This window comes from Pseudorasbora parva, chromosome 13 (genome assembly GCF_024679245.1).
Source record: "Pseudorasbora parva isolate DD20220531a chromosome 13, ASM2467924v1, whole genome shotgun sequence".
Classification (NCBI taxonomy): Eukaryota; Metazoa; Chordata; class Actinopteri; order Cypriniformes; family Gobionidae; genus Pseudorasbora; species Pseudorasbora parva.
In genome coordinates, this window is record NC_090184.1 from 45,570,537 (window position 1) to 45,595,259 (window position 24,723).

Genomic DNA, 24,723 nt, shown 5'->3' on the forward strand with positions numbered 1-24,723 from the left:
CATCCATCCAACACATCATCCATCCACCCACCCATCCATCCATCCAACACATCATCCACCCACCCATCCATCCATCCATCCATCCAACACATCATCCACCCACCCATCCATCCATCCAACACATCATCCATCATCCATCCATCCATCCATCCATCCATCCATCCATCCAACACATCATCCATCCACCCATCCATCCATCCATCCAACACATCATCCACCCACCCATCCATCCAACACATCATCCATCCGTCCATCCATCCATCCATCCATCCATCCATCCATCCATCCATCCATCCATCCATCCAACACATCATCCATCCACCCATCCATCCATCCAACACGTCATCCATCCATCCATCCATCCACCCACCCATCCATCATCCACTGAGTGTGTGTGTGTGTGTGTCACAGGATTGAGCTGCGAGCGCTGGGGAAGATTAGCCCTGGAGAAGAAGTGAGTGTGTCGTATGTGGACTACCTGAACCTGTCTGAGGACCGCAGGCGTTTGCTGAAGCAGCAGTACTTCTTCGACTGCACCTGCGAACACTGCACCAACAAGACCAAAGACGACCTGAAGATGGCCGGAGCGGAGCTGGAAGGAGGAGAGAAGGTGACGTTCACTCACTCATGCGTTCAAGGTGGACAAAGTACACAACTTCATTACTGAAGTAAAAGCACACAAGTATTTGTTTTTAAAAGTACTTAAAGCTACACTGTGTGATATTTTCCCCCATCTAGTGGTGAAAAGGTATATGACCATCCAGAGAATAATAGTTTCTGTTCCTCTCAATTTCGATTTCGTTTCAACTCCTACGGTGGCCGATTTAGTCATGGCTTCCAGTTCGACCTCTTCGGTGAGTGTTGCTTCAACTCAAGTGATGCGGTAATTTTTGGAAACTATTATAATTTGCAGTTATTTAATTTACCAAATGATCTATGATCAAATTAATCTATGTAAAATGAATAATAGTTTTACGTTTTCGTTATTTTTAACCATTTCATTGCTAACATCAGCTATCAGGTTCCCAGACGAATGCAAGCTAATCTTAGTAAAGGAACTTTTATCAGGGCTATCGTTATTCTGTATATTGTACGACATCACTAGCGTAAGGCAAACAAATTATAATGCAATTAAAATATTAATCTCATGTTATCCGTCATAGAACACGGATTTATGTTATAAGGTAAACAATACTTCTTCATCATTGACGCGAGGAAAAACTATCCTAGACGTCGTTCTAGTGTTATGCACAGCACACCATGATATAATTAGCCAAGCAACAATAAAACTTCCAATATACACAAATAGGCTGAATTAATATTACCTGTCGAGAAGAAAGCAGGCAACGTCGGCGTTCTTTTTAAAATCGTTGCTCCTCATGAGCTCTTTCCATCTTGGAAAGGCCACTCCAATATTTACTTTTGTCTTGTTGATTTGCCTGTCGCGTACATATCCCGCAATGTTAAGGTCCCCGACCCGGGTCGAATTCGGTAATCAATTCCGGGACGTGGTTGCTTTCACACAGAAGGCGACCCGGCAATGCTCCGGGAATATTGCGGGTCTGACGTGCAGTGTGAAAGGGGCTTAAGAGTGATCCTCCATCATCATATAGCAGCCTCAAGCAATCCCCCTCTTCACATTCGACACGGTGCCATCGAGTGTAAAAACGCGAAAGGCAAAGCTTGAATTTACGGGTATGTCCCTCTTTGGCTACTGTACTTTCAAGATGGAGGGGCAACATGGCGACTGCCATCCGAACCCTCAACACTTATGTATTTTCAATGGTATATTATAAAATTACGAGAATGCATTATTACTTGAAAAAAGTAAATATACATTAATGAGCACATATATTTTTGAAAGAACTAAGTGATTTTAGCTAAGAATAAACTAAAAAAGTTACACAGTGTAGCTTTAAGTATCAAAAGTAATTTTCCTTTTTTTATGTCAGTGCATTATTGTATTATAGTTGTATAAATGCACATTATGCCATCATGGTTTAAGCCAGTCAGTGACGCTCCATCTGACACACTAGCACACGACTAACTTAAACTCATTTAAATACTTGTAGAAAAGTTACAAAGCTCTTTATAAAGCTGCTGTCACTTTAAGGCCGAATGCACGGATCCAATACACTGATACACATCTGATATTCTCACAGCTTTACTCTTCTCTTTCTCCCAGACGTTTATATTGTTAATATTTTATAAGACATGCACCGATATGCCAACTAAACTAATCTTGATTTTTTCTTTCAAAGTACGGCTTTCCATTTTGCTATGAACTGATCAGTGTTCAAAAAAAGTTGGGGAAATGTATATGACCCTATAAGAGCGATTCCTGATAGACTGTCTGAAACAACAACAACAAAACACCTTTTAAAGAAGGAAAAAATCATCCTCTGACTTTCAGAGCTGCGACAGAAACGACTTTCCACTTTGAGGACCTTGATAGAAATGTAGTGGAGTAAAGAGGACGATATTTGTCTTTCAGATGGAGTGAAGTTAAAGTCAGAAGATTACAGAAAAAATAATACTCCAGTAAAGCACAGAGACTCAAACAGTGAACTTCAGTACAGGACTCGAGGAAATGAGCTGAGGGACTGTCCAGCTCTGATGTATTGGCATTGTTTTTCATCTCCCAATTCAGACTTGTTGATGCGGTCAGGTTAGACGTCTCAAAGTGAAGCGGGACAGATCCACACATGAAGGAATGATCCGAGGAGACATGAGCCATGTGTCCGGCGCTATCTCTGAGAGATTAGTGCTGTTATATATAGCAGTCATTCAGAGAGAGAGATAAGGAGCTCTTATTACTGACCCGCAGGACACAGATGAGGATTTGATCATCTCAGCTGTTCTATCCCAGAGATTGGGTTGCTTTATCCCAGTGATTGGGTTGTTTTATCCCAGAGATTGGGTTGTTTTATCCCAGTGTTTGGGTTGTTTTATCCCAGTGATTGGGTTGTTTTATCCCAGAGATTGGGTTGTTTTATCCCAGTGATTGGGTTGTTTTATCCCAGAGATTGGGTTGTTTTATCCCAGAGATTGGGTTGTTTTATCCCAGTGATTGGGTTGTTTTATCCCAGTGATTGGGTTGTTTTATCCCAGTGGTTGGGTTGTTTTATCCCAGTGATTGGGTTGCTTTATCCCAGCGATTGGGTTGTTTTATCCCAGCGATTGGGTTGCTTTATCCCAGAGATTGGGTTGTTTTATCCCAGAGATTGGGTTGTTTTATCCCAGAGATTGGGTTGTTTTATTCCAGTGATTGGGTTGTTTTATCCCAGAGATTGGGTTGTTTTATCACAGAGATTGGGTTGTTTTATCACAGAGATTGGGTTGTTTTATCCCAGTGATTGGGTTGTTTTATCCCAGAGATTGGGTTGTTTTATCACAGCGATTGGGTTGTTTTATCCCAGAGATTGGGTTGCTTTATCCCAGCGATTGGGTTGTTTTATCCCAGCGATTGGGTTGCTTTATCCCAGAGATTGGGTTGTTTTATCCCAGCGATTGGGTTGCTTTATCCCAGAGATTGGGTTGTTTTATCCCAGAGATTGGGTTGTTTTATCCCAGTGATTGGGTTGTTTTATCACAGCGATTGGGTTGTTTTATCACAGCGATTGGGTTGTTTTATCCCAGTGATTGGGTTGTTTTATCCCAGAGATTGGGTTGTTTTATCCCAGAGATTGGGTTGTTTTATCCCAGAGATTGGGTTGTTTTATCCCAGTGATTGGGTTGTTTTATCCCAGAGATTGGGTTGTTTTATCCCAGTGATTGGGTTGTTTTATCCCAGTGGTTGGGTTGTTTTATCCCAGCGATTGGGTTGTTTTATCCCAGCGATTGGGTTGTTTTATCCCAGCGATTGGGTTGTTTTATCCCAGGGATTGGGTTGTTTTATCCCAGAGATTGGGTTGTTTTATCCCAGAGATTGGGTTGTTTTATCCCAGCGTTTGGGTTGTTTTATCCCAGAGATTGGGTTGTTTTATCCCAGAGATTGGGTTGTTTTATCCCAGAGATTGGGTTGTTTTATGCCAGTGATTGGGTTGTTTAATCCCAGTGATTGGGTTGTTTTATGCCAGTGATTGAGTTGTTTTATCCCAGCGATTGGGTTGCTTTATCCCAGCGATTGGGTTGTTTTATCCCAGCGGTTGTTATTTTAATGTGGCTTGCAAACATGTTTATTTTTACAAGAAATATTCACCAATATCAAGTTAAATAATATTATATTTTATGCTCTGCTCTGAAGGTTCCAGAAGAAAAGGTGAAGGAGATCACAGAATACAGCCGGACGATGGTGGAGAAGATGGAAAAGGCGCGGCTCGATGGCAACTACAACGAGGTAATGCTGAGGGTCATCCGGACGATCTGCATTCAGCGGCAGGAGCCTAATGTGACACGAGTGTGAATGCTTTGTGCAGGTGGTGAAGATCTGCCGCGAGTGTGTGCAGAAGCAGGAGAACGTCCTGGCCGACACACACATCTATCAGCTGCGCATGTGGTGCACGCTCAGCGAGGTGCTGTCCTACCTGCAGTTTGTCGATGAGGCGTCCACTTACGCACGCAAGATGGTGGAGGGATACCAGTGAGTGTGTGCCAAAACTAGAGGATGCCTTTTCTCCATCTTCATCTGTCTTTAGTGTGTGATGTGGTTTGAGCATTTCTTCTCTATATCAGTGTCAGTGTGCCTGTGTGTTCCTGAACTCCCTGAAACGCCTCCACTGTAGTCTTGAGTTTTCTTTCGGGAACCAAAACGTCAAAATGTTCCTCATTTAAAGGGTCACAACACACACACACAAATTTGTTTTTGTGAAATGTGGGGACATTCCATAGGCTTAATGGTTTACATACTGTACAAACCGTATTTTCTATCACCCTTACACTGCCCCCCCCCCCCACACACACACAACCCCTAAACCTACCCATCACACACACGCACGCACTCACACACACACACACACACACACACACACACACACACACACACACACACACACACACACACACACACACACCCTAAACCTACCCATCACACACACACACCACACACACACACTGCCCCTAAACCTACCCATCACACACACACACCACACACACACACTTCCCCTAAACCTACCCACCACACACACACACACACACACTGCCCCTAAACCTACCCATCACACACACACACACACACACACACACACACACACACTGCCCCTAAACCTACCCATCACAGGAAACATTCTGCATTTCTACTTTCTCATAAAAACTCCTCCTGTGTGATTTATAAGCCTTTTGTAAAGTGGGGCCATGGGTAATGTCCTCATATTTCACCCTCTCCTGTAATACCTGTGTCATACCCATGGCATTATACACATTTGAGTCCTCATGTCACAAAAACATGCCCACACACACACACACACACACACACACACACACAAACTATACGTTGGTGTTGTTCACATTATATGCACGTACGCACCGATTGCCAACAAAATACACACCTCTGATGCAGTTTCACTCACCGCCTGCGGTTTTCACTCATTCCCGGGAACATACATACACACACACTTCCAGAACTGCGGAAACACAAACTGCACCCACTGTTCCCTTAACGCTGGTTATTTGAGAAGCTGAACAAGGTGATCTTTCCCTCTCACATACACACACACACACTTCTTTAGTGACATTGATGATCTTGTGTCTAAACGCACAACGCTAGACAGCTCTGTAACCTGAACCAAGGGGTTCATTGTTGATGTGTGTGTGTGTGTGTGCGTGTGTGTGTGTGCGTGTGTGTGTGTGTGTGTGCTCATCCGGAGTAACTGACAGACTGGGAAGAGAGGAGCCGCAACAATGGAGAATATGAGGAATAATCAACAATCAAGCAGACCTGTTCTAGCAAAGCACAGAAACATTGACACACTGCAAAAAATGCTTTTCTTACTTAGTATTTTTGTCTTGTTTCTGGTCAAAATATCTTAAAAGTTCTTGCATTAAGAAACATTTACTAGATAAGCAAATGTAATTGTCTTGTTTTGGGGAAAATAACTCAAAATGAAGAGAGTTTTTACTTAAAATAAGATAAATAATCTGCCAATGGGGTGAGAAGAATAATCTTGTTTTCTGTTTGAATTAAGATTATTTCTCTCACCCCATTGGCAGATTATTTATCTTATTTTAAGTAAAAACTCTCTTCATTTTGAGTTATTTTTCCCAAAACAAGACAATTACTTTTGCTTGTCTAGTAAATACTTCTTGTTTTAAGAATTTTTAGATGTTTGGACTCGAAACAAGACAAAAATACTGAGTAAGAAAAGCATTTTTTGCAGTGTATTAGTGTCTTCTGAAAGCTTCTGAACATTTTTTTGGTGAATTGCATGGAAAAGCCCACAGCATTTTTTCAGTGTGTGTTTGTCTATTGAAACAGGAAACTGTACCATCCCAACAACGCTCAGCTAGGAATGGCCACGATGAGGGCCGGTGTGACGCATTGGCAGGCGGGGCTCATAGAGGTCGGTCATGGCATGATCTGCAAGGCCTACGCCATCCTCCTGATCACACACGGCCCGACTCATCCCATCACCAAAGACCTGGAGGTAAAGCTCTTACTAACCAAAGCCCAGTTCTCACCGGAATAACCCAGAACAATTTGTACCAGGAACTTTTTTTACAGAAGCTTTTCCCCCCCAGACCTACTGTCTGCGTTTCCACTGCAGTCTAAATTACCGTGAAGATTCGGCAGATTGCTCCTCCCAGTCAGCGACGGACAGTACACTACAAAAAATGCTTTTCTTACTCAGTATTTTTGTCTTGTTTCTGGTCCAAACATCTAAAAATTATTAAAACAAGAAGTATTTACTAGACAAGTAGAAGTAATTGTCTTGTCTTGGGAAAAAATTATCCAAAATTAAAGCTACACTGTGTAACTTTATTAGTTTATTCCTAGCTAAAACACTTAGGGCCCTATCTTTCACCCAGCGCAATTGACTTTGTACACCGCCGCATGTGTCATTCCTATTTTGCACCGGCGCAAAGCGCCCCTTTCCCTCCACAGAAGCACGTCGCTAAACTAGTGAATGAACTTGCGCTCCCTGGGCGGTTCAGCGCAAAAATGGAGGCGTGTTCCGGCGCAAACAATCCCTGGAGCTATTTTGCTGTTCCATTAAACAATTGCGCCACTGGCCAGAAAAAACCCAGTCTAAAGTCAGCGGCGCGTTGCGCGTTGTTCATTATGATATTTTAAGGGCGCATGCTTGACCATAATGTATAGCGTGCACAACGCGCAACACTTTGCTCATGTAATCTACACAGATGCAACAGTTATTTTTGCAAATCATAAACACAAAAAAAAAATATTAACACGAGATGACGGAAATCATTGTGGTGTGCCATTGAAGATGTGAAAAAATAGGCATAAATCTAGCTTACAAATTATTCAGGCCAATAGTGACCAGACATGTCTGTATATAAGGACATCTGACAAATTGGTTTGTCCGTCAAGAACCAGAAATCGACAGAAAAACTGTTTAACCGCCGCCTGTTTAACCGCCGCTCTTTCGGGTGGGTTTCTCCCATCCCCATCCAACACAACTCCTCTGTCTTTCACTGCTCTTCAAGAACATCAGTCTCCTCGGCTGTGAACCGCTCCTGGCGTGCGTCTGGTAAATACGCCATAATAGCGATCCGTAATGGAACTTGCGCAGCTGCTTTTAAAGGGAATGTTGGATGCCGCTCTGATTGGTTTATTCACGTTACGCCCAAACCACACCTATGAATAATGAAGCTACTTCAGACCAACCCATTTTAGATTTGCGCCGGGCGGAAGAGCCATTTATCCCACTAGGAAAATAGCAACAGCACCGAGACCCGCCCACAAAGTTACTTGCGCTTCGCACTTTGACACTTGCGTTTCAGATCGTTAAAATAGGGCCCTAAGTTTGTTCAAAAATATATGTGCTCATTAATGTATATTTACTTCTTTTAAGTAATAAAGTATTCTCGTAAGTTTATAATATGCCATTGAAAACACATACGGGTGAGGGGTTCGAATGCCGGTCGCCATGTTGCTCCTCCATCTTGAAAGTACAGTAGCCAAAGAGGGACATACCCGTAAATTCAAGCTCCGCCTTTCGTGTTTTAACACTCTATGGCACAGTGTCGAATGTGAAGAGGGGGATTGCCGTGTTAATCTTGGACTAAATCGGCCACCGTAGGAGTTAAAACTAAATCAGAATTGAGAGGAACAGAAACTAATATTCACTGGATGGTCATAAACCTTTACACCGCTAGATGGGGGAAAATATCACACAGTGGAGCTTTAAAATAAGCACAATAATCTGCCAATGGGATTAGAAAAATAAACTTGTTTTCAGTTTGAATTAAGATTATTTTTCTCACCCCATTGGCAGATTATTTAGCCTGTTTTAAACAAAAACTCACTTCATTTAGATTGGATTTTCAACAACAACAACAAAAATATCTCATGTTGTTTAATTTATATAGTAAATGCATCTTGACTAGAAACACGACAAAATGACTGAATAAGAAAAGCCTTTTTTGCAGTGTACGGACATTGACCGTGAGATGGCTGAGACGAACGCGCGCCAAACGAGCAAGACTGATATTTACTGAACGCAGACCGAACCTCGCAAAAGACTTTTAAAAATGCCGGTTGAAATAAAATGCTGTGTGAGCTCAACCAATCAGCATGCTCAGCGCCCAAGTCCCGCCCTTGAAAGTTCCTGAACTTTGAAAAAGTACTACCTCGCGAGCAGGGCCGTTTGGAGGGGGAAATATTTACCCATTTAGACCCTGCGGGCCTGCGGGCCATGATTTCTGAGCTGTGCGGTGTCCAGAATAATAATCCTCCACTGTGTGTTAATAGGCCAGAGGAGAACTGAGTCTGGTTTCTCTAAGGTTTATTTTTCTCCATCATGCCCTGATGGAGTTTCGGTTCCTTTGGTCGCCTTTGGCTTGGCTTGCTCAGTTGGGGACACTAACATTATGATCCAAGTTATATAACTAAACATATACTTATTTAATTGCATAAACTATAATACTGATCTGCCAATATTGTCGCTCTATGATAAATTAAAATAAGCTGATAACATCACTGTTTACTCCAGAACGACTGTACAGCCAAATCTAATTCTGCTGCAGTATTGTCCTGTTTAACACTGAAGCTGCTTTGACACAATCGGCATTATAAAAGCGCTATATAAATAAAGTTGATTGATTGATTGATTGATTGATTGATTGATTGATTGATTGATTGATTGATGGATTGAAAGTGTTGCTCTCCTCCCATCAGGCCATGCGCGTTCAGACAGAGATGGAGCTGCGCATGTTCAAGCAGAACGAGTATGTTTATCACTCCATGCGTGAGGCGGCGCTTCAGAACCAGCCCATGAAGATGATGGCCGAACCGGCCGCTGAGAGCATCAAGAACCTGTTCCGCAGGAAATGACCTCACAATCCAAAATGAAACAAACACGCTCAGGTTAACGCTACACTCATTACATTTATGCACTCAGCAGATGCTTATGAAAACCAAAGATCCAAGGGATGCACGGTATATTGGCCACCATTCTGGTATCGGACAAATTTTCTTATCAGGCCGAGAACGATAGCATTACAAACGAACATATATCGGCTGACACTGATAATAAATAATCCAATTAGCTGCAGACACGTAACATTAGACAAGTGTAAATATTTGCGGTATCAGCAGATATATGTTAATTTCTAATGTTATCGTTATTGGCCACCACATCGGTATCGGCAGATATATGATCATTTTTAATGTTATCGGTATCGGACACCATATCGGTATTAGCAGATATATGATCATTTTTAATGTTATCGGTATCGGCAGATATATGATAATTTTTAATGTTATCGGTATCAGCAGATATATGATCATTTTTAATGTTATCGGTATCGGCAGATATATGATAATTTTTAATGTTATCGGTATCAGCAGATATATGATCTTTTTTAATGTTATCGTTATTGGCCACCATATCAGTATCAGCAGATATATGATCATTTTTAATGTAATCGTTATCGGACACCATATCAGTATCAGCAGATATATGATCATTTTTAATGTTATCGTTATTGGCCACCACATCGGTATCGGCAGATATATGATCATTTTTAATGTTATCGGTATTGGACACCATATCGGTATCGGCAGATATATGATCATTTTAATGTTATCGGTATCGGCAGATATATGATCATTTTTAATGTTATCGGTATCGGACACCATATCGGTATCGGCAGATATATGATCATTTTTAATGTTATCGGTATCGGCAGATATATGATAATTTTTAATGTTATCGGTATCAGCAGATATATGATCTTTTTTAATGTTATCGTTATTGGCCACCATATCAGTATCAGCAGATATATGATCATTTTTAATGTTATCGTTATCGGACACCATATCGGTATCGGCAGATATATGATCATTTTTAATGTTATCGGTATCGGCAGATATATGATCATTTTTAATGTTATCGGTATCGGCAGATATATGATCTTTTTTAATGTTATCGGTATCAGCATATATATGATCATTTTTAATGTTATCGGTATCAGCAGATATATGATCTTTTTTAATGTTATCGTTATTGGCCACCATATCAGTATCAGCAGATATATGATCATTTTTAATGTTATCGTTATTGGCCACCATATCGGTATCAGCAGATATATGATCATTTTTAATGTTATCGTTATCGGCCACCATATCAGTATTGGCAGATATATGATAATTTTTAATGTTATCGTTATTGGCCACCATATCGGTATCAGCAGATATATGATCTTTTTTAATGTTATCGTTATTGGCCACCATATCAGTATCAGCAGATATATGATCATTTTTAATGTTATCGTTATTGGCCACCATATCGGTATCAGCAGATATATGATCATTTTTAATGTTATCGTTATCGGCCACCATATCAGTATTGGCAGATATATGATCATTTTTAATGTTATCGTTATTGGCCACCATATCGGTATCAGCAGATATATAATCATTTTTAATGTTATCGTTATTGGCCACCATATTGGTATCGGCAGATATATGATCATTTTTAATGTCATTGCTATCGGCCACTATATCGGTATCAGCAGATATATGATCATTTTTAATGTTATCGTTATTGGCCACCATATTGGTATCAGCAGATATATGATCATTTTTAATGTTATTGGTATCGGCCAACATATCGGTATCAGCAGATATATGATCATTTTTAATGTTATTGGTATCGGCCACCATATCAGTATCAGCAGATATATGATCATTTTTAATGTTATTGGTATCGGCCACCATATCAGTATCAGCAGATATATGATCATTTTTAATGTTATCGTTATTGGCCACTGTGGCAGGGGAGGCGTGGTTTTGCGGGATCGGCAGAGGGAGAGAGGAGGCGGAGCCGAGCGGGGCGTAAGTGGGTTAAGTGCAAATGAATAACACCTGTCTCTGATTGCAGTAGTTGGCGTGGAGAGACGGCTTAAAAGCCACAGCAGAGAGAGACGAGGGAGAGAGAGACCTGGACTGGGACTTCGCGTGCACAGCAGAGAAACTGAGAGAAACTGAGAAAGAAAGTTAAATAGAGAAGGAGCGATCCATATCGTAGAGAAACTGAGTTTTACACACACACACACATAGGTGTGACTGTTATTTGTTTTTGAACAAGACTGAATAAAGAGAGCGAGTCCCAGTCAAAGCCGACCCCGTCTTCTTCCTTCACACCCTCACGAACATTCGTTACGCTGGTGCCGAAACCCGGGAGGAAGAAGACTGGGTCGGCTTTGACTGGGACTCGCTCTCTTTATTCAGTCTTGTTCAAAAACAAATAACAGTCACACCTATGTGTGTGTGTGTGTAAAACTCAGTTTCTCCACGATATGGATCGCTCCTTCTCTATTTAACTTTCTTTCTCAGTTTCTCTCAGTTTCTCTGCTGTGCACGCGAAGTCCCAGTCCAGGTCTCTCTCTCCCTCGTCTCTCTCTGCTGTGGCTTTTAAGCCGTCTCTCCACGCCAACTACTGCAATCAGAGACAGGTGTTATTAATTTGCACTTAACCCACTTACGCCCCGCTCGGCTCCGCCTCCTCTCTCCCTCTGCCGATCCCGCAAAACCACGCCTCCCCTGCCACAGCCACCATATCAGTATCGGCAGATATATGATCATTTTTAATGTTATCGTTATCGGCCACCATATCGGTATCGGCTGATATATAATCATTTTTAATGTTATCGTTATCGGCCACCATATCGGTATCGGCAGATATATGATCATTTTTAATGTTATCGTTATCGGCCACCATATCGGTATCAGCAGATATATGATCATTTTTAATGTTATCATTATTGGCCACCATATCGGTATCAGCAGATATATGATCATTTTTAATGTTATCATTATTGGCCACCATATCGGTATCGGCAGATATATGATCATTTTTAATGTTATCATTATTGGCCACCATATCAGTATCAGCAGATATATGATCATTTTTAATGTTATCATTATTGGCCACCATATCGGTATCGGCAGATATATGATCATTTTTAATGTTATCATTATTGGCCACCATATCAGTATCAGCAGATATATAATCAGCAGATATATGATCATTTTTAATGTTATCATTATTGGCCACCATATCGGTATCGGCAGATATATGATCATTTTTAATGTTATCATTATTGGCCACCATATCGGTATCAGCAGATATATGATCATTTTTAATGTTATCATTATTGGCCACCATATCAGTATCAGCAAAAATATGATCATTTGTAATGTTATCGTTATTGGCCACCATATCGGTATCAGCAGATATATGATCATTTTTAAAGTTATCATTATTGGCCACCATATCGGTATCGGCAGATATATGATCATTTTTAATGTTATCGTTATCGGCCACCATATCGGTATCAGCAGATATATGATCATTTTTAATGTTATCATTATTGGCCACCATATCGGTATCGGCAGATATATGATCATTTTTAATGTTATCGTTATCGGCCACCATATCGGTATCAGCAGATATATGATCATTTTTAATGTTATCGTTATCGGCCACCATATCGGTATAGGCAGATATATGATCATTTTTAATGTTATCGTTATCGGCCACCATATCGGTATCGGCTGATATATGATCATTTTTAATGTTATCGTTATCGGCCACCATATCGGTATCGGCTGATATATAATCATTTTTAATGTTATCGTTATCGGCCACCATATCGGTATCGGCAGATATATGATCATTTTTAATGTTATCGTTATCGGCCACCATATCGGTATCAGCAGATATATGATCATTTTTAATGTTATCATTATTGGCCACCATATCGGTATCGGCAGATATATGATCATTTTTAATGTTATCATTATTGGCCACCATATCGGTATCGGCAGATATATGATCATTTTTAATGTTATCATTATTGGCCACCATATCGGTATCGGCAGATATATGATCATTTTTAATGTTATCATTATTGGCCACCATATCGGTATCGGCAGATATATGATCATTTTTAATGTTATCATTATTGGCCACCATATCAGTATCAGCAGATATATAATCAGCAGATATATGATCATTTTTAATGTTATCATTATTGGCCACCATATCGGTATCGGCAGATATATGATCATTTTTAATGTTATCATTATTGGCCACCATATCGGTATCAGCAGATATATGATCATTTTTAATGTTATCATTATTGGCCACCATATCAGTATCAGCAAAAATATGATCATTTGTAATGTTATCGTTATTGGCCACCATATCGGTATCAGCAGATATATGATCATTTTTAAAGTTATCATTATTGGCCACCATATCGGTATCGGCAGATATATGATCATTTTTAATGTTATCGTTATCGGCCACCATATCGGTATCAGCAGATATATGATCATTTTTAATGTTATCGTTATTGGCCACCATATCGGTATCAGCAGATATATGATAATTTTTAATGTTATAGTTATCGGCCAACATATCGGTATCAGCAGATATATGATCATTTTTAATGTTATCGTTATCGGCCACCATATCGGTATCAGCAGATATATGATCATTTTTAATGTTATCGTTATCGGCCACCATATCGGTATCAGCAGATATATGATCATTTTTAATGTTATTGTTATCGGCCACCATATCGGTATCAGCAGATATATGATCATTTTTAATGTTATCGTTATCGGCCACCATATCGGTATCAGCAGATATATGATCATTTTTAATGTTATCGTTATCGGCCACCATATCGGTATCAGCAGATATATGATCATTTTTAATGTTATCGTTATCGGCCACCATATCGGTATCAGCAGATATATGATCATTTTTAATGTTATCATTATTGGCCACCATATCGGTATCGGCAGATATATGATCATTTTTAATGTTATCATTATTGGCCACCATATCGGTATCGGCAGATATATGATCATTTGTAATGTTATCATTATTGGCCACCATATCAGTATCAGCAGATATATGATCATTTGTAATGTTATCGTTATTGGCCACCATATCGGTATCAGCAGATATATAATCAGCAGATATATGATCATTTTTAATGTTATCATTATTGGCCACCATATCAGTATCAGCAGATATATGATCATTTGTAATGTTATCGTTATTGGCCACCATATCAGTATCAGCAGATATATAATCAGCAGATATATGATCATTTGTAATGTTATCGTTATCGGCCACCATATCGGTATCAGCAGATATATGATCATTTTTAATGTTATCATTATTGGCCACCATATCGGTATCAGCAGATATATGATCATTTTTAATGTTATCATTATTGGCCACCATATCGGTATCAGCAGATATATGATCATTTTTAATGTTATGGTTATTGGCATGATAAGAAAATTTGGCCGACATATTTAAGCCGATAAATAATGTATTTCCTTCAGCTTAGACACTGTTCGCCATGATGCTTTTGAATGAATTGAAATATGTGCAACATGTGCAGTGAAAGTCTGTCATATAGACTACATTAAAATTATGAGAACATTAATATTGTGTTTTTGGTACATTGATTTAATGGTGCGACTTTTGTTTTTGCAACCAGACTCTCAAAAATTATATAAAAATTTGGAGTTTGATTCGTCATTCAAAATATCGGCTATCGGTTTTCAAATATAAAGAGTTATCGGTTATTAGTATTGGCCAATCATTTTCATATCAGGCATCCCTTAATAATATACAATACACACTCTTAGGCAAAAGGTTCTATATATAACTCTAATGTTCTTTTCTTCTCTAATTTTGAAGAAAGTTTTATGCCAAAAAGGAGAAATGTGTTAAATAATTGCATAATTCTCTCATGTTTAATGCGTTTAATGCAGAACAAAATTAATTAATTGCATCTAAATCCATAAAATGAACCTTTATGGTTCTATACAGAACATTTTCTTCTAAGAGTGCAGGATTAGTAGGAATCAAACTTGCTGCAGACTTTTATGTGCATCCGTTTATTTAGAGATTTATCATTTATGACTGTGTGATGAGTGTAATAAGATTGCGTGGATTTTTTAGGCTGTTTTTCAGTGTTATTTGGATTTGTAAAGTTTTTTGTAATTAAAGTTTCATCAGATTTAAATGATGATGTTTGTGCTTTGACTTTCATTGCTCTTGTCCACAAAAGAGTCTAATGTTGCTTTTTTACTGCTCAGTAATTAAATTTTCTGAGTTATACAGCAATGAATGGGTTAAACTCTAAACCATCAAGATTGAAAAAGACACACACACGCGCACACACACACACACACACACACACACACACACACACACACACACACACACACACACACACACACACACACACACACACACACACACACACACACACACACACACACACACACACACACACACACACACACACACACACACACACACACAGAGAGAGAGAGAGATCTAAGTAATACAAATAAATGCATGGATATGATTTTCAGAACATTTTATTTAAAAAAAAACATATTTGTCTTTTGTCAAATCATGCAGAGTCTGTGTTTACGCCACACGCTTGCTGATCCTCTTATAGACGAGGCTGCCGAGAGTCAGAGTCTGCAACACAAACACACACACACATCATACAGTGAGATCTGGCCATCTGCAACACACACAAACACACACACACACACACACACACACACACACACACACACACACACACACACACACACACACACACACACACACACACACACACACACACACACACACACACACACACACACACACAAACACACACACACTGACCCTAAACCTACCCATCACAGGAAACATTCTGCATTTTTACTTTCTCAAAAAAACATCATTTAGTATGTTTTTAAGGCCATTTGAATTATGAGGACATTTGATATGTCCTCATAAACCACATTTATAGTGTAATACCAGTGTAATACCCATGTAGTTATACAAATTTGTGTCCTCATAAACCACATAAACAGGCTCACACACACACACACACACACACACACTCACACAGAGATCTGACCATCTGATCTCCTCACTCACATTGACGAGTGTGTTTGCGTCCACGAGCTCAGTGATCGATGTGATTTTGTTCAGGATGACCTTCAGCTTGTTGCCCTCTTTATTCACAACAGCCTAGAGCACAAAGATTATTATTATTATTATTATTATTATTATTATTATTATTATTATTATTATTATTATTATTATTATTATTAATGCATAAGCTCAGATTAATGCAGATGCGTCACCTTGACTCTCTCTCCGGTCAGCGTCTCGATGTCGGCCTCCTGCCCGATGGTGAAGGCGTTGGTCAGAACTTTGGTTCCGGTCGTCACCGTCACTTTAAAATGGTCTCCATTCTGCTCGATCTCCGACGTGCTCTTAATGTCTTTGCCTTTCTCAATCAGATCATCCGGAAGACCTGGAGGACATGAGAAGCGTTTAGACCAGGTTTAACCAGAGCTTTATGATGCTAAGGACCCTCAAATTTGATGAACCTTTAATGAGGGACCCCCTTCCCCCATAGATACATTTTTTTATGTATAGAAAAACATTTAACTGTTAGATAAATTGTAAATGAATACAACATATTGTTTCCACACTGCAAAAAATGCTTTTCTTACTCAGTATTTTTGTCTTGTTTCTAGTCCAAACATCTAACAATTATTACATTAAGAAGTATTTACTAGACAAGCCAAAGTAATTGTCTTGTTTTGGGGAAAATAACTCAAAATGAAGAGAGTTTTTGCTTTAAATAAGATAAATAATCTGCCAATGGGGTGAGAAAAATAATCTTGTTTTCTGTTTGAATTAAGATTATTTTTCTCACCCCATTGGCAGATTATTTATCTTATTTAAAGCAGAAACTCTCTTCATTTGGAGTTATTTTTCCCCAAAACAAGACAATTACTTTTGCTTGTCTAGTAAATACTTCTTGTTTTAAGAATTTTTTGATATTTGGACTAGAAACAAGATAAAAATACTGAGTAAGAAAAGCATTTTTTTTTTGCAGTGTAGAAAGAGACAAAGCAAACATTTACATGTATGTGGTGAGAAAGGAGAGAAACATTTAAAACATTTGGTAGACTTTGTCTTTTTTTATTCTCTGACCTCAGTTTGAAAAGCCCTGGTTTAGACGCCAGCAGATCATTCAGATCCAGCTAAACAAGCAAATGCTGAAAAAAAGCCTTTTGGCTAACTCTGGCATATGGACAGAAATGTGTATTAATAGGCACTGTCCCTGTAAATAAATACATTTTACGTTGATTTAATGGTGCGACTTTTGTTTTTGTAACCAGACTCTCAAAAATGATGTCAAAATGTGGAGTTTGATTCGTCAACCAAAATATCGGTTATCGGTTTCAAATATAAAGAGTTATCGGTTATTAGTATTGGCCAAAAATGTTCACATATCAGTGCATCCCTAAATAATATACAATACACACTCTATTTATAACTCTAATGTTCTTTTCTTCTCTAATTTTGAAGAAAGTTTTATGCCAAAAAGGAGAAATGTGTGAAATAATTGCATAATACTTTTAGGTTTAATGCGTTTAATGCAGAACAAAATTAATTAATTACATCTAAATCCATAAAGTGAACCTTTATGGTTCTATACAGAACATTTTCTTCTAAGAGTGCAGGATTAGTAGGAATCAAACTTGCTGCAGACTTTTTATGTGCATCCGTTTGTTTAGAGATTTATCATTTATGACTCTGTGACGAGTGTAATAAGATTGCGTGGATTTTTAAATAAATAAATATATACATAAATAAATAGACAAATGATCCGACTCACCGACGGCCTTCATGAACTCCACGAATCCCTCCTGACTGTCCAGCTGATATTTCCCACTGAAGGACATGGTGCCGACTGGACATAGAGTGACTCCAGAGTGGGTGAAAGATGCTTTTATGTGGTCAAATACACAGATCAGTAATTATTAACCTGACAGGATGGTCCTGATTGGTCAAATCACTGTGAAATGTCATGTGGGGTAAAAGCAGGTCTGAGTGCAAAACAGATCAGATCTATGGAGGGTTTGATCTAATCAGATCGTGGCCTTAACCTTTGCCCTCGGCACGGTGACATCATCACAGACGATCAGACCCGAGGGTCACACAACTCCAACAACTAAAACTGAATTCATACATTTGCATTTGTTTTTTTTAAGTAACTAACTAACGATGCAAAAACAATATTTACTTATATACACCAGGCTTAGCATTATGACTGGTGAAGTGAATAACCGGCTCCTGTTAGTGGGTGGGATATATTAGGCAGCAAGTGAACATTTTGTCCTCAGAGTTGATGTGTGTGAAGCAGGAGAAATGGGCAAGCGTAAGGATTTGAGCGAGTTTGGACAGATTGTGACGGCTAGACGACTGGGTCAGAGCATCTCCAAAACTGCAGCTCTTGTGGGCTGTTCCCGGTCTGCAGTGGTCAGTATCTATCAAAAGTGCTCCAAGGAAGGACCAGTGGAGAACCGGCCACAGGGTCATGGGCGGCCAAGGCTCATTGATGACCGTGGGGAGCGAAGGCTGGCCCGTGTGGTCCGATCAAACAGACGAGCTACTGGAGCTCAAACTGCTCCAGAAGTTAATGCTGGTTCTGATAGAAAGCTGTCAGAATACACAGAGCAGCTCAGTTTGAGGCGTATGGGGCGGCATAGGGTGACCTCTGACCCCTGACCCCGCCGAAAGCACCAACAGTGGCACGTGCGCATCAGAACTGGACCACGGAGCAATGGAAGAAGGTGGCCTGGTCTGAGGAATCACGTGTTCTTCTACATCACGTGGATGGCCGGGTGTGTGTGTGTGGCTTACCTGGGGAACACATGGCCTCAGGATGCACTATGGGAAGAAGGCGAGCCGGCGGAGGCAGTGTGATGCTTTGGACAATGTTCTGCTGGGAAACCTTGGGTCCTCCATCCATGTGGATGTTACTTTGACACGCTCCACCTACCTAAGCATTGCTGAGACCATGTTCAGCCTTTGATGGAAACGGTATTCTGGTGGCTGTGGCTCTTCCAGCAGGATAATGCTCCTGACACAAAGCACAAATGCTTCAGGAATGGTTTGAGGAGCACAACGACCAGTTTGAGGCGTCGACTCGGCCTCCAGATTCCCCAGATCTCAATCCAATCGAGCATCTGTGGGATGAGCTGAGCAAACAAGTCCGATCCATGGAGGACCCACCTCACAACTTACAGGACTTAAAGGATCTGCTGCTAACATCTTAGTGTCACAGCGAGCACACCTTCAGGGGTCTAGAGGAGTCTATGCCTCAATGGGTCATGGGGACCAACACAATATTAGTCATAATGTTATGCCTGATCAGTGTATACTGACATAATTATAAATGATGTCATGGCATGTTCATTTATAAATACCCGTTTGTATGTCATTGCATTCCTCAAATCATGAACCAGTCACAAGTGTGATAAAAATAGAGAGTATTTCATTATGAGGACACAAATATAGAGCATGTGGAAAGTTGTGTAAATGATCCGTAACTGCAGAATCAAAGAGTCTTTCAGGAGGAGATGCATTACTAATGCAGTATAATTCATAATCATAACTGATTTCTGTGCATCTCCGAGTCTCATTATCCAGATCACGAGAGCTGGACAAGTACACGACTTCATGACTGGAGTAAAAGTCCTACTGGTCAAATATTACTCCGTTACAAGTGAAAGTTGTAAAAACTGATTTTTACCAAAGTAAAAGTACAGAAGTATTGGTTTTCAAAAGTACTTAAGTATCAAAAGTAAATTTCCTTTTTTATGTCGCCGCATTATTGTATTATAGTTGTATAAATGCACATTATGCCATCATGGTTTAAGCCAGTCAGTGACGCTCCATCTGACATACTAGCACACGACTAACTTAGGCCCCGTCCACACGGAGACGCGTTTAGCTGTATACATTTTGTACCGTATCAGCGTTTCGTCCACACCGATCCGGCGTTTTAGAAGCATGCATCCGATATTTTCTGGAATCGGGTCCCAAAGCAGATAAATCTGAAAACGATCATCTTCCGTTTTCGTGTGTGCAGCGAATCCGTACATTTTCTGAAACGGTGATGTCATCACACTACGTCCAGCACGGTGAAGAGTTAAAGGGATAAAGCTACGGGCACTGGGCATGAGCTCATCAATATCGCCTCATTTAATGACCGTATCTGCAGTACTGTAAGGGTGTGTTTTGGGTCGGGGTAGGTGTAGGCGTTAATAAAACACATCTGTTAAGTACCAAATGTATTTATTGTTATTTTATTGTGAGATTTTGGCTCACCTCCGACCACTGCTATACCCCTGCTAGCCACAACTCTTCTCCGTTTTTAGTGTATGTCTGTGGCAGAATTACAGCGCCACACACTGGCCTGGCATGCAAACTACATCGTTTTTAGTCCGTTTTCTTAATCCCGTGTGGACGCAGATATTTCTTGAAACGAGGAAAAAAAATTATCGGATTAGGAAAGCGCTGGCTTCGTGTGGACGGGGGCCTCAAACTCATTTAAATACTTGTAGAAAAGTTACAAAGCTCTTTATAAAGCTGCTGTCACTTTAAGGCCGAATGCACGGATCCAATACACTGATACACATCTGATATTCTCACACTGTTCACCTTCACTGAAGACAGAATCAACTTTGTTTATGTGAATACTCCACTAAATGAGCATTTGGACATCCGTCTTCTTCCATTTTGCTCTAAACTATAAATCAGTGTTTAATAAATGCTGTGAAATCATTGAACTTCACGAGACTCTACAAGAGTGATTCCTGAAAGGCTTTCTGCAAAAACCCAAACACCTTTTAAAGAAGAAAAAAATCATCCACTGACTTTCAAAGCTGCGACAGAAACGACTTTCCACTTCGAGGACCTTGATAGAAATGTAGTGGAGTAAAGAGGACGATATTTGTCTTTCAGATGGAGTGAAGTTAAAGTCAGAAGTTTACAGAAAAAATAATACTCCAGTAAAGCACAGAGACTCAAACAGTGAACTTCAGTACAGGACTCGAGTAAATGAGCTGAGGAACTGTCCAGTGTTTTTTAGGAGTGACCCGTCAGCATTAGTCCAGGGCTTCGCTTTGATCGTCTGGACTCTGGACTGATTGATTATCAGCGTTTTATCAGGAACACACTGACGACACACACAATAAACCCATAATCTCGGCCGCACTGATGGAGCTTATCTGCCTCATCCACCGCCAGATCAATATGGTGTCAAGTTTCAAATAACGAGTGAAGAAAAAGCTCTAATTAACTCTAACTGTGACATCCAAACCCGCATCACGACCTTTGACCTGTAATGGTGACATACTGACGAATATTGACTCTCTGTGTGCAAGATTGTGAATTAGTGTTATTTTAGTACATTTGTTTTTATTAATATTTGTTTTAATTATTTTTATTTCATTTAAAGGTTTCGTAATTTGTGTTTTTTTAATGTCTCTAATTTTTTTTTAGATATTTTAAGTAAAATTAATCACAAATTAGGAATGTTGCTTTGATAAAATGTTATTTTTTAATATTTTTGTTACAAAGTTTTAATCATTTTAATTTAAGTTGTAATAATTTGTTGTTTTTGTCACTTTTATAAACTGTTTTTAATATATTTGTATCTTAGTTTTAGTTTTACATATTTTAATTAAATTAAATACAGTTTATTAGAGATAAATGTTATTATATTTCCAGAATCTGAAATAGTTTTTAATGTTTCTTTATTTTAGTTAAAGTTTTAGCGACTATTTTTTGTTTTTTTCATTAAATTTGTTGAAGTGATCAGTGCTGCCACTCTGATATGAGGAGTGTGAGGTCAACACAGTGTGTGTGAAAGACTCGCATTACTCAACATCCTCATAAAGCGCAGTATCTGAGACGCTGTAAACAGAGCCCTTATCTCAGAGAGCCGCAGCAGAGGCCTGGAGCGGCACATCATCGCACATCTATTACATTTATAGCTATGTTAGTACTTCTCTGTAAAGATACACTGTGTAACTATTACAAAATAACATTTATAATGATTAAATACATCATTAATCCTTCTTAGAAAGAGTGGCAGGGGTTAGTGTGTGTGTGTGTGTGTGTGTGTGTGTGTGTGTGTGTGTGTGTGTGAGAGAGTGGCAGGGGTTAGTGTGTGTGTGTGTGTGTGTGTGTGTGTGTGTGTGTGTGTGTGTGAGAGAGAGAGTGGCAGGGGTTAGTGTGTGTGTGTGTGTGTGTGTGTGTGAGAGAGAGTGGCAGGGGTTAGTTGTGTGTGTGTGTGTGTGTGTGTGTGTGTGTGTGTGTGAGAGAGAGAGAGAGGGGCAGGGGTTAGTTGTGTGTGTGTGTGTGTGTGTTTGTGTGTGTGTGTGTGTGTGTGTGTGTGTGTGTGTGTGTGTGTGTGTGTGCGTGCGTGCGTGTGTGTGTGTGCGTGTGTGAGAGTGGCAGGGGGTAGTTTTGTGTGTGTGTGTGTGTGTGTGTGTGAGAGAGAGAGAGAGGGGCAGGGGTTAGTTGTGTGTGTGTGTGTGTGTTTGTGTGTGTTTGTGTGTGTGTGTGTGTGTGTGTGTGTGTGTGTGTGTGTGTGTGTGTGTGTGTGTGTGTGTGTGTGTGTGTGTGTGTGTGTGTGTGTGTGTGTGTGTGTGTGTGTGTGTGTGTGTGTGTGCGTGCGTGCGTGCGTGTGTGTGCGTGTGTGAGAGTGGCAGGGGGTAGTTTTGTGTGTGTGTGTGTGTGTGTGTGTGAGAGAGAGAGAGAGAGAGAGAGAGGGGCAGGGGTTAGTTGTGTGTGTGTGTGTGAATGTGTGTGTGTGTGTGTGTACACACAAAGTACATGCAGTTTACTTTTACGTGCAGTAAAAGTTACACAGTGTCTCTGTAAACCAAACAAAAATGAGAAACTTTTGACATTTTATCACGATCACTGGTTGAGTTTCTCTGTCTTAAGGGACTGAGCATCAGTGAGGGATCATCTGCCCCCTATAGGACAGATGGAGATGTAGCAGGCAAAACAGACACACAGCAGAGGAAAACACACACACACACACACACACACACACACACACACACACACACACACACACACACACACACACACACACACACACACACACACACACACAGCAATGATCAGGGGCTTTAGGGTCACACACGTTCGCTGTTTGACGGATGAACTGGGGTTAGTGTGTGAAAGGGGAACACAGAAGGTCACTGGAGGTTAAAGCGCTCGTGTGTGAGACCGAGAGAGAAAGAGACTCGATCTAATGATAGCCATCACCGCTCTGACGTCTGAACGGGTCTCGGGGTTAACTCCTCTATAATGATTTATTAATGATGATTATAATCACGCACCTCTACTGGACATCACACTCAGAGCTCTATCAGCTTCTCAGGATTAAACTTCTGAGCTGAATATGAACAGTTGCATCATATCTGACAGCATTAAAGGGTTACTTCAGCGATTAGCATATGGCTTTGTATCAGTAGATACCCTGGAGTATATTCAAATGATTGTGCTTTCCCCCCTCATATCCCCCTGAGACGAGAGATTTATGCATTTTATTTCTGGAAAAATTCCTCCTATGATGCAAATTGACGATATTTGCATCATAGGAGGAATGTTTGCCCAAAGGCTAAAGACTACAGCCAGCAGAGGGAGCCATTTCCGCATGTTTAACTCGCTCATGAGGATGGAGATCACACTCACAGCTCAGCTCAGCTCAGGCACTCATTTAAACACAGCTATGCTGAGCAATGGAAGTCTTTTAACTTCTCAAATTAATTTCTATAAAAGTTAAGCTTGTAAAGGCATGAACTGAAAGGCGCCAGACTGAACTGGCGTTGTGAATGTATGCCGCGAGTGTAGTCGCGATTACCTCAGCACTCATCACGAGAGCTCATCCGCTCATTTATCTCACTCCTGCAGTCAGTGCTCAGTGCTGTGAGACAATATTCTGAGCTGTGAGTGTGATCTCCATCCTCATGAGCGGGTTAAACATGCGGAAATGGCTCCCTCTGCTGGCTGTAGTCTTTAGCCTTTGGGCAAACATTCCTCCTATGATGCAAATATCGTCAATTTGCATCATAGGAGGAATTTTTCCACAAATAAAATGCATAAATCTCTCGTCTCAGGGGGATATGAGGGGGAAAGCACGATCATTTGAATATACTCCAGGGTTTCTACTGAT

At 40.1% G+C, this 24,723-nt stretch overlaps 2 protein-coding genes across 3 annotated transcripts in view; one reads left to right on the forward strand and one right to left on the reverse strand.

Moving 5' to 3' along the window:
- The window catches only part of smyd1b (SET and MYND domain containing 1b), a 38,938-nt gene extending 27,555 nt beyond the window's left edge, over positions 1–11,383 (forward strand). For both annotated transcript variants that reach the window (XM_067414573.1, XM_067414574.1), the window contains 5 exons: positions 412–610; positions 4,247–4,339; positions 4,419–4,582; positions 6,413–6,581; positions 9,296–11,383. In XM_067414573.1, the coding sequence (XP_067270674.1) occupies positions 412–610; positions 4,247–4,339; positions 4,419–4,582; positions 6,413–6,581; positions 9,296–9,451 (781 nt within the window). In that variant the 3' untranslated portion in view covers positions 9,452–11,383. The remainder of the gene's footprint in view (positions 1–411; positions 611–4,246; positions 4,340–4,418; positions 4,583–6,412; positions 6,582–9,295) is intronic.
- A 4,640-nt stretch (positions 11,384–16,023) lies between these two features.
- fabp1b.1 (fatty acid binding protein 1b, tandem duplicate 1) lies at positions 16,024–18,468 on the reverse strand. Its single transcript, XM_067412819.1, has 4 exons — positions 18,358–18,468; positions 16,808–16,980; positions 16,599–16,691; positions 16,024–16,145 (listed from the first exon to the last, which is right to left on the reverse strand). Exons 1-4 carry the CDS (start codon positions 18,422–18,424, stop codon positions 16,092–16,094), a joined length of 387 nt encoding a protein of 128 aa, XP_067268920.1. The 5' UTR covers positions 18,425–18,468; the 3' UTR covers positions 16,024–16,091.
- Between the last annotated feature and the right edge of the window lie 6,255 nt (positions 18,469–24,723).